An 11,982-nucleotide genomic window follows, 5' to 3' on the forward strand; every position below is an offset into this window, starting at 1 on the left:
ATTCGTCGCAAATAGGGCGACGAATCTGTTCCTCTATTAAGTTGATAGCGAAGTACGGTTGAAGAGTCCTATCCACTTCAATAACGTGAGTGAACCGGAGCTGATGAGACATAAAGCACTGGGATCTCTCGAAAATGCAATCGTCAGATTTCCGGGAGGTCCCAAGCAACAAGCATCCGAGAAGGCCACCCCATTAAATAAGGTGAGTCCTACATAACCTGTTGTCTCTTTACTTGGAGCGGCGGGTATATGTAAAGGCATTTCCTCCACATAATTGAAAAGAAAAAAAAACAGCGTGTGGAAAATAAAAGATGACTGGAAGATAGAGGGAAAGAAAGAAAATTAGTGTACCAATCATAAAAAATGGGAGGTATTAAATGTTAGATTATAAAAAGATAAAACTGAGGTCAACCTTATACAGTCTACGCCTATATTAATAAAAAGATTAAGAGAAGAGATTAGAAACAAACAGTTTGATTTCTAAAAATTAGACAGGATTTAGTACATGGATGTATAGTACACAGATAAATTAAGTATAAACGGGCGCATAGGCGCACGAATTTACGCTTCTAGCTACTAATTAATTAACCTCTATCAAGTAGAACTAACAAATTCTTGACAATGAACAGAGAGAGAAACTGAAAATCAGCATCGGCCTCTTTATAGGCCATGTTGCATTAAAAGCACATTTATACAACCTCAAACTATTCGAACAGAAAGAATGCCAACTATGTGGAGGAGACAACTCATTGTCAGTACATATAAATATGTTACTGCTTAGTTTTCACTTGTACATGATACAAACTCTTGGGCCAGTTGTTTCCTAAGCCTAGGAATTTGGGTTGGAACATAAGAGTAAATAACCTTAAATAAATTATGACTGCTTTCTTAATCTCAAGTCATCAGCAAGTTAGGAACGTTTTTGATTTAAATGACATTGAGAATTGTTCTAACACCATCCGTTTCTTTTCATTACTACTACTAGTGTGTTACAATATTATAATGAAAGTAGTCCTTATGCCTAAGAAATGTATTATCAAACTGTAAAAAGATCATAGCGTTTAACCTTCAAGGGATCTAGGAAGTCTAACAACATTGATAACGTCTCATTCATCCTTTAGTAGCAATAGATTTGTTCAATTATGCTACATTTTCCAGAAGAAATGTATGAAATAATATCGCCAAGAATAATATTCGTCATTTTTATAATTGTTTATAAGATGTATGTAAAAGTGCAAGTTTGTATTACTACTCTTGAGGAAAGTATATAATATATTGAAATCCAAAATTTTTAACAAACCTTACACTTCCTTAAAATAATTTTATTATGCTGTGAATATATTCATTAGATGTTAATCCTTTTAGATTAATTTCCATTCGAAATAAAAAGTTCTTTTTTTTCAATTTCCATGAGTGTACTAGTATCATATTAGAATGTAACTAACATTATATACACTTAGTATGATGAATCAGTATTATGGGAATATCTGGTGTATGCCAAATTAATAAATGTCATAAATATATATTCGCATATCTCCTAGCACTCGCGTTAATTATCAAATATCAACAAGTGATGTTCAATTACTTATATTTTATACAAAATTAAACTTAAATATTTGCCTTAAATGAAGAGACCATTAGTATTGGTTTAATACTATTTTTGCACACTTGCCTCTGAATCTGAACCAAATAGATCAATATCTTCATCATCATCGTCTTTTTCTTTGTTTTGCTTCTGGTGCTCTGATTCTTGCTCTGTATCCGACGATTCCTTGGGTTTTGCAGGACAAATTGCTAAGTAGGGCATACATACTTCAAGGCTTTTCACACGTTGCTCCAATGTTTCAAAACTTTTTACATGTTGCATCAATTTTTCAAAAGAACTCTTCATATCTTGAATCACTATTGAAATAAAAAAATCCATTTAAAAATATTGTTAAAGTTTTATAAATTTTTTCAATTATATATTTATCTTTCATATCATATAGTCTTTAAATAAAAATACTTTAATTAAAAAAATTGTTGTAAAAAGTAATTATTTTAATTTCCTGTAAAAATAATAATATTACAAATTAAAAATTTATCCAAAAATGATCCAAAAAACTGAAAAATTCATTCCTTACAATTTTTAATTATTATAATCTTTATAAATTGTTTGAGATACAGTAGTGTCTTGCATCAAATAAAATAAAATTAAAATTAAATTTAGTTTAATTACATCAATAGCTGCAAATTAAATGTAAGAAATACGTTGAAATTTCATTAGCATATTGTTCAGTTTAACAAAGTTTTTTAATTAAAATTTAAAAAATTTTTAAATTTTGTTTTAATTTTCAGTTTTTTGGACCATTTTTGGATAAATTTTTAATTTGTAATATTATTATTTTTATAGGAAATTAAAATAATTATTTCCTACAACAATTTTTCAATTAAAATATTTTTATTTAAAATTACATAAGTTTTTGTTATTAGTTAGCGCAATTTCTTTATATTTATATCATTATTTTTGTAGGAAATTAGGACAACTGTTTTACACAATTATTTTTTTTCAAACTAAAATAACACTGTTTTATACAAATTAAAATAACACTATTCTGTAAAACAGGTTTTCACAACTCGCGAGTGTATTTAGCATCTTTATCTTTTTTTTTTTTTAAGATAAGTTTTTAGATTGATATACATTAGAGATTATTATAAGACAATTTAAGAAGACTTTTTGCATTAACTTATATGTATATTCACTTTAAAGATAATGTAACATAATTTAAAAACTGTATAACAGTGTACAATTAAAATTCATATTAATATTTTATTCAAGTCATCAATATTCCTTTCACATTAATATTTTTTAATATTTTATTTATAATATTTCATTCATATTTATAATTAGACAAATGTTTTATCCAACCAAATAACGATTTTAGTATCAATAACGGAAAAATCTGCAAGCAGTAACAAAGTTTGACAATTATAAACGATTTAGATACTAAGTCTTTAATAGTATTTTATCTATGCTGATATAAAATGACTAATAGGGGAATAACTATATGTTTATTATGTTAATTATTTTTGCTAAACATATATTTATATTTATTTTTATATTTTGCTAAAAATAAAGGTAATTATTTACTATAGGAGGCAGCTCCGACGACCTTGACATATATTGTCAAGGGCACTGTCCTGAGTAATGTGGGAGGATCCCGTTTGGACACGGAACGATTGGACACCAAACAATTGGACGCGCAGTATTGGACACGTTCAGATTGGACCCCGCACGATTGGACAGCGCACGATTGGACACCGTATGATTGAACACTGCACGATTGGACACACACTTTGCACGATTGGACACTGCACGATTGGACACACACTTTGCACGATTGGACACTGCACGATTGGACACACACTTTGCACGATTGGACACCGCACGATTGGACACCGCACGATTGGACACACACTTTGCACGATTGGACACTGCACGATTGGACATTGAACGATTAGACACCGTACATGGAAACTTTATCTTGATATATATTTTCAATATTTTCATAATACACACACACACACACACATGGGGGGGGAGTGAAAGGGGGGCCTCCGGCCCTTCCCCTCCCGCACCCACCCTGTCCACCTCGCTTTGCGTGGAAAGTTGCAAACCTATGTAAACTTTGCTTTGTCTTGCAATGTACATGCGAAGCGGCGAGTTTCAATCGTGCAAAGTGTGTGTCCAATCGTGCAAAGTGTATGTCCAATCGTGCGGTGTCCAATCGTGCGATGTCCAATCGTTCAGTGTCCAATCGTTTAGTATCCAATCGTTCCGTGTCCAAACGGGTGTCACTCAGTAATGTTCAAAAGGTTTTAGCCGTTGCGCGTTGTTTTTTAAAAAGTTATTATAAAAAAAAATTTAATAAATACGACATAATTTTCGCACATCATGTATATTTAATGAAGCGTAAGTAATTACTAAGAATTTTGTGGATCCAAATACAAGAGTACACACACAGAATATTGAAGTTTGTGGAGTGATATTAGACGTGGAATTCCACGATTTGGTACTCGCGAAAAACACTATATATACTATATATAGCTGAATTTATATTTAAACAGAAATATCAATATCATGAACGTTCGATATTAATAAATTTTTTGAAGTTATGGCTATGTTGTATCCTATCAATGACGAAATAGAACATAATAAATAAATAAAATTCATACTTTATTTCACATATATGTACCACTCCGCTCACCCGATTGATTTAATATACATAAATAAATAAACCCAATTAATAGACAGTAGACTACTAGACAGGAAAAGGCTCTGTACTTTTAACGGATCTATTTATACATACACCTATAATAACGTGATACGTTGAATGTGTGGAGGGGAGAGGGACTTTGCCCCTTCCCTTGCACTCTCACCCCACAAAAAACTAATCCAATCCAACCTGCGTTACAAAGCAAAATCTACTTTACGTTTAGATATATTACGTTAAATCTACTATACGTTTAAGATATATATAGATTTAAGAATAACACAGTTTGGGTTATTGTTTTTGTGGGTTTGGGGTGCAAGGAGAAAGGTGGAGCCTCTCCCTCGCCCATGCATTTAATGTAATACGTATAATATAAATAGATCCGTTAAGAATACGTTTCATTAAATATGCATGATGTGCAAAAATTGTCCTATTTATGAAACTTTTTTTGATAACTTTTTAAAAAACAACGAATGACGGCTAAAACCTTTTGAACATTACTCAGGACAGTGACCTCGACAACATATGTCAAAGTCAAGGTTATCAGAGCTGCCTCCCCTATAGTAAATAATTACCAAAATAAAAATAAAATAAAAATATTGTAATAACTTTGCTTTTATTACTAAGATATAAGTGGATTGAAATCTAAGATTTATACAAGTATCTATATATACATATATTTGTTAATAAATGATTTGGTAAAGTAAAGGATTCGTGTTTATTTTTTAAATATATATATATATATATTTTTAACAACATATTTCTAACACTAAATCAAGTCGAATTTATTTTCCTCTATACAATTATCGAAATATTATAAATTAAAAATTATAAAATTTGACCAATAATGTGATGTGCATGAATAGTCAGTGTAAATTATAAATTTAAAAGCATAATAAATTGTTTTCAAGGTACAATACAAATAGTTTAGAAGTATGATTTTTTCCAGATTCAATTTCATTGTTACAAAAACAATTTCATTTCACATATTTGTCGTATTTTACAGTGAGATGGTGCAATATAATCGTATTCGTAAATGCATTAAACTCACTGTAGAAAATTGTTTATTAAGGGCTTGTGTTTAGTATAACTTTTCACTTTTATTATTTATAATATTTCATTATTCAATTATATGATAAAGAAAGAATTTTTCAGCTTGCTTTAGACGTAGAAGTATGCTGAAGAATAATGTACCATTTTTTGTTTACATTTTGTATAAACCTAGATAAATGTTAGCAATGTGTTAATATGTTAAGAAATCATGACTTCGCAGCAGATTCTGATATGCTGCGTCCTTATTAAGCTTAATTTTTGGCAGCACTTGCCAAAATAGTATGATAGTAAAAAGACGGTAAAAATCGAGTACATACTGTTCGCTACATTTTGATAGAAAATAATAAAGTATTATATCTGTTATGATGGATCAAAATGATTTGTTGTCATACTGCCAACATGTTACTGATATTTTTTTATCTGGACAGTTACATAAAAAGAATTGATATTTTAAATTTATTTTTTGAATTTATTATTCTTGGCATAAAGATGTAAATGTACGAACATATTTTTAATCCTTTTAACCATATATTTTTCTTTACATTCAAGTTTTGTAAATTAATTTTCTGGGGATTTTTTTAGTTGTTGAATCCGACAAAAATTTTTGATTTAAAAAAATTGAAGATGGCGGGTTCAATATAGTCGAAATACAAAAAAAGTCCACTGTCTTAAATTTTGAAAACTATAAATTATTGACTTTAGATTCGAATTCAGTGATCTAAATAATCTTCAGAACCTGAGATTCAAAACGATAAGAAAACTATAAAAATTTTACTTTGTCATATTGGATCTCACCATAATGAATCTTCGAAATTAGATTTTTTTCCTTTAGATTTGGATTCTACAATCCAAAACTCAAAAAGTTTTTTAAAAAATACAATTGTTAGTTTGGATTTAAAACAGAAAATATTTGAGTTTTTATATTTTGTGTGTGTGCGCGCGCGCGCGCGCGAGAGAGAGAGAGAGAGAGAGAGAGAGAGAAGGAGAGGGAGAGAGAGAGGGAGAGAGAGGGAGAGAGAGAGAGAGGGAGAGGAAAAAAGAGAGAGAGGGAGGGAGGGAAGGAAGAGAGGGAGAGAGAGAGAGAGAGAGAGAGAGAGAGAGAGAGAGAGAGAGAGAGAATAATAAAAACAACATGGAAAACTCTGAAAAATCTTTTGGAATGTACTAAGATTGTAAAAATATTGCCCTATTGATTTTCATAACAGATAAGTGGAAGATGCATTTCTCCATGAAAAAATATATCTTATAAAAACAAAAAAATCTGATATTTCTTGTTAAAAAAACATTTAAAAAAATAAAAAACATGTTTAAAAAAATATATATAGCCAGTAAACAAAATGCGCGCAATATGCTAACAAATTGGCAACAGAATTACGTAAGTTGCTAGCAAATTGACATCTGTTATGTCCGTATTAAGCTTATGGTTTGCTAGCAGATCCTGCTCACAGACTCCAACAGCAGATTGGCGACAGAAACCGAGCAGGATCTGCTAACATGAGTTGACTTTTTAAATAACTTAAATGTCTCATTTTATACGAATGGTCTAAAGCAGCAGATTCTGCTCAGTTTCTGCAGTCTGTCGTCAGATTGCGCACTCGCAGATCTTGCTTAATTTTTGGTGACAATCTGAAGTGAACTCATGTTAGCAGATCCTGCTCGGTTTCTGTCGCCAATCTGCTGTCAGAGTCTGTGAGTGTAGGATCTGCTTGATTTTTTACATCAATTTGACGATTTAATCGGTCATAACAATTTCTATACCAAATTTGTATCTTTTTTGCTGACGACAGTTAATAGCAGACACTTGACATAATCTGTTTTCGACAGATTTGTCTATCTGGGTATATATACACATACCTTTTGCATTCCGATCCTGAGAAATTCTAGCTTAACACGAATTTATATCTAATTTGAAAATAACATTAAGTTTGAGATCTTTAAAATACTAGATTATAAGGGTCATGATCTTGACATGTCAAGGTGAGTAGATCTGTACATTTGTATATAGAAGTATTTTGTAGAAAAAAATTAGAATTATTGAAGTATAACATATATCAAATTGTTACTTATACATTTTTCTCATTTTTTTTTGTTATAATTCATATTTTTATATAGATAAAAGTTTTTAATAATTATAATAACATAATATACATACTATTTCGCAGATCCTGATTTTCTTTTTCAAGTTTAACAACACGTGGTGTAACATCTTGATTTGCGATGTGAGCAAGTACTGCAATATCATCCATCTAAAAAATATAATACAATACAATAAAAAACATAATACGCGTATGCACGCGCGCACGCATGCACACACACACACGGGTATAGACATACAGGGTAAACCATTTAACTTGAGACATCCAAATGTCTCGAAAATTACGAGTTATAAAAAATGTTTCAAATAAAAGTTATATGGTTTCGAGGAGGATATAAGATGATGCTACTGATTTGACCTTAAATAATTGTTTGAAGGTCACATATAGGTCACCTTTAATTTCTTAAATAGGGCCTTCATTTTTCATTGCACATTCTTGTAGCTTACCTCGAGAGCTTTTCAAAACACTATAATAAAGTATTTTTTCATTAAGTACTTTTCGAATTATATAAGGCTCAAAAGTTCCAATATTTTGATATAAAATACAAAATATCTTATAAAACATTTAGTTTTTGATAATCTTATCGTAATATTTATGCACAGAATAAGAGATGAATCAATTGGTGTAAAGAAAACATGTAGTTATCTTAAAGAAAAAAAATATGCATCTGCAACGAACAGCTACATATTTTTTTCTTTAAGACAACCATGTGTTTTCTTTACACCAATTGATTCGTCTCATTATTCTGTGTCTAAGTATTAGATAAGATTACCGGAAAGTGAATGTTTCGCAAGATATTTTGTATTTTGTGTCAAAATATTGTAACTTTTGAATCTCATAACTCGGAAAGTACTTAATAAAAAAATGGCTTATTATAATATTTTAAAAAATTCTCGAGGTAAGTTACAAGAATGTGCAATAAAAAATGAGGGATTTGATTAAAAAAATTAAAAGTGACTTTTATGTGACCGTCAAACAATTATTTAAAGTCAAATAGTGGCATTAAGAAACACGGTAGTGGCTTAGCTAAATCCCAGCGTAAGCAAGAAACGATTCACCGTGTCTCTTTACCCGAGTTGGTTAGTTTAAAAGTACTTGAGATTATCAGTGTGAAATAACCGCTGAACGGATCAAGTTCTAACTAGATTAATCGATAACTTGTATTTGATATATAAAGAAAGCGTCTTTCTATTTGTCCTATACTGTAAAATATAACCTTACTTCCCGCCACCATTTTATACCACTCATGCGCATTACTGCTCATGCGCATTGGTCAGCAACGTGAGACTAGCGCCAACACGTTGCGTCAGCATAACGTGCCAACCTGTGATTGGCTATCCACGATCATGTGGGACTTCCGAGCCAGACTCGTTCCCGGGTTTTGTAAAAACAAAGAGACAGACTCGTTTCCGTTACGCCACTGCTCGGTCGTGTTTTTTTATATATGCGTGTCACAAAGATAAAGGTGATTGATCGCTGCCATTCATATCCGAAATAATTCACACCGTGAATCAAGTGTTTGACCTAACCACCCGAATTTCCAACCGCTCTCCATTAACCTCACCGGTTTCCGTCCTATCTTCTTACAATACGTATCGTGAACGGCGATATTATGATTGAAAATCAAAATATGAATTTTCATAAAAAATGGGGACGGATATACAGGGTGTCTCCGAATTGGCGGATCAACTCTCGTGGGCAGATAGAGCGTGTTAAACTGAAGAAAAAAATCTTATATCATTTTGCTAAATTCGCAATCATTAATGAGATATAAATTAATAAAGATCGGCCAATCCGTGCCAGTATAAGCGCGCGGCGCGAAGAAACCTCCCAGTTGTTACTTGATACTAGGCACGCGGCAAGACATAAATGCAGAGCGCACTGTACGTGTCTCTTTCAGTACGCCTTTTGTACGTCCTTTGTAGAGCGCTCCGCCTACTGTCTCGTCGCGCGCCTAGTATCAAGTAACAACTGGGAGGTTTCTTCGCACCGCGCGCTTATACTGGCACGGATTGGCCGATCTTTATTAATTTATATCTCATTAATTATTGCGAATTTAGCAAAATGATATAAGATTTTTCTCTTCAGTTCAACACGCTCTATCTACCCACGAGAGTTGATCCGCCAAGTCGGGGACACCCTGTATAAAAGTAGGTACCTCAAGATGGCCGCTCACGGGCGCCAAAATTGAATTGAGTTTTCATTGCAGTATGATGAAACATAAACAACAAACAAATAGCGAATTAGGTCGCCTGCACTAGTGTACATACACTGAGCGCAAATGTTTTCAGTGCAACGTGTTCGATCGACAATTCCTGTTCAGTGTGCTGTACTCTTCGTATTCGATTATATTGTACTATTATAGTACACACCTTATGGTATGTTCGATGAGTGTCGCACTACTCTAGTGTAGTGCTGACTTATATTCGGACATATAAACTAAACTATACAAGTGCAAAGTTTATTGCACAACTAATTTTGACAGTGCAATTATTATCGAGCAAATAACGGTTAGGTAGGAATAATAATGGAGCGATTTATGTTTTTAAACGAAATATTAGAAAGTAGCAGTAGTGATGAGGAAGAAATCAATTTAATTTTAAATTCAAAAGTAGAAAGACCAAAAATAAAAAATTGTTTACAAGTTATAAATGAGTATTCGAATAAAGAAGTAAATATTTATATATTATATATATTTATATATAAGTATATACATACAGGGTGGCCCATTTTAAACAATACGGTCAATTTTCTCGTAAACTAAGCGAAATATCGAAAAATGGTTCAAACATGTGTTGCATGGTTTCGAAGGGTTTATAAGATGGTGCCATTGGTTTGACCTTGAAGAGTCACGTGAAGGTCATTTTAAATTTCTTAAATGGAACACCCTATATATTTTTGCATATTCTTGTAGCTTATCTCGAGAGCTTTCTAAAACATTATAATAAAATGTTTTTTCATTAAACACTTTTTGAAATATTCATTTTTTATTATCTTACTCTAATACTTTTATGCACAGAATAATGAGACGAATCAATTGGTGTAAAGAAAACACATAATTATGTTTAAGTAAAAATGTGTAACTGCTAGTTGCAAATTCAGATTTTTTCTTAAAGATAACTATGTGTTTTCTTTACACCAATTGATTCGTCTCATTATTCTGTGTATAAAAGTATTAAGGTAAGATAATCGAAAAATAAATATTTTACGAGATATCTTGTATTTTATGTCAAAATATTGCAACATTTAAGCCTTATAACTCGAGAAGTATATAAACAATTTTATATTTCTATTATATAATATTTAACTGTATATAATTATTATATGCATATATTATATATAATATATAATATTTTATGCTATATAATTATATTCTAAATACATATAATTTTACTTATATATATAATTACATGCAATATTTATATCTCGTTCACTGAACTCGTGTTGCACTCACAGACTTCTATATAATACTAGACTGCTAACTCCCTAGATTTTGCTTATATAAAGTGTCCTCGAATTTTATGTACTAAGAGCGCGTTCGAAGAGATACTATTAGCGCTAAGGTGACCCTTTCTGTGCATGCGCTGACATGTGCCGACGCCATTATGATCAGTACATGTACTTCTAACCTGCTTTCGGTCTCTAATTCTTGTCAGAACACATGTCGTGTTAGTAAAAAAAATAAGAAATATAAATATTAAATTATGAGATACAAATGTGCAGTTATTTTATATCTTTTATATAAGCTTGTTTATTATATTTAGTATGTATATACATGCGTGCAACACGCGCCTTCACAGCGCATGCGCAGAAAGGGATGTCATACATACTTGTTTGTACATAAAATTAGAGCTGCCTTATACATAAGGAGTTAGCTGTCTAGTATTATATAGAAGTCTGTGGTTGCACTAAACTGTACGAATGCAGCACTAGGTCCGGTCGACACTAGTCTCATTTCAGTGCAACACCAACGTGTTGAGTGTTGATTGTACCTAGTAATGTATTCGTAAAGTTCAGTGTAGACCCTTGCGCCGCCGCGCCACGCCGCCACCGCCAATAAATAATCATTCGTCGATTCCGCCGCCGCCAATCTTAAAATTTTTGCCAAACGCCGCCGCCGCCGAAATTAATGCGGCGCGCCGAAAAAATAAATTTGCAAGAGATAAAACTCAATGAATACGTTTACATGTCACTTTTATGGCCGTTTCTACCAATGGTGCGACGAGAAATAATAATATTAGTGGGCCCACTACCGATTTCGACGTTCGACGCATTCGTCGAATGCTAACATGCGTCATTTTAAATATGCCGCTAAACGAGCACTATAATCCACCGACGAAACCCGCACGCGCAAGATCGAGAGCCAATCGGGGACGCCCGCGACGGCATCTCTCACCCGAGGTGAGGAGACTCGATATCACTCTGCCGCTTCGACCCGAGATCGACAGATCAGAGAGTTTTTTTTGTCGGTGAAATATCGATACGACTAAATTCAGTTCTTTATAAATCTCTTTATATATCAAGAGGCCGAGTCCTCTCTTGTAACGAGGCCGAGTTCTCTTTTATATCAAGGCCGAGTC

The 11,982-nt window shown here is 32.3% G+C and overlaps 1 protein-coding gene across 4 annotated transcripts in view; it reads right to left on the minus strand.

The window, feature by feature from the left end:
* Eef1delta (elongation factor 1-delta) overlaps positions 1–11,982 on the minus strand; it is a 66,949-nt gene that overhangs the window by 21,933 nt on the left and 33,034 nt on the right. For all 4 annotated transcript variants that reach the window (XM_072902737.1, XM_072902735.1, XM_072902734.1 and 1 more), the window contains 2 exons: positions 7,459–7,552; positions 1,673–1,902 (listed from right to left, as the gene is read on the minus strand). In XM_072902737.1, coding sequence (XP_072758838.1) covers positions 1,673–1,902; positions 7,459–7,552 — 324 coding nt within the window. The remainder of the gene's footprint in view (positions 1–1,672; positions 1,903–7,458; positions 7,553–11,982) is intronic.

Source organism: Anoplolepis gracilipes, chromosome 11 (genome assembly GCF_047496725.1).
Source record: "Anoplolepis gracilipes chromosome 11, ASM4749672v1, whole genome shotgun sequence".
NCBI classification, from domain to species: Eukaryota; Metazoa; Arthropoda; class Insecta; order Hymenoptera; family Formicidae; genus Anoplolepis; species Anoplolepis gracilipes.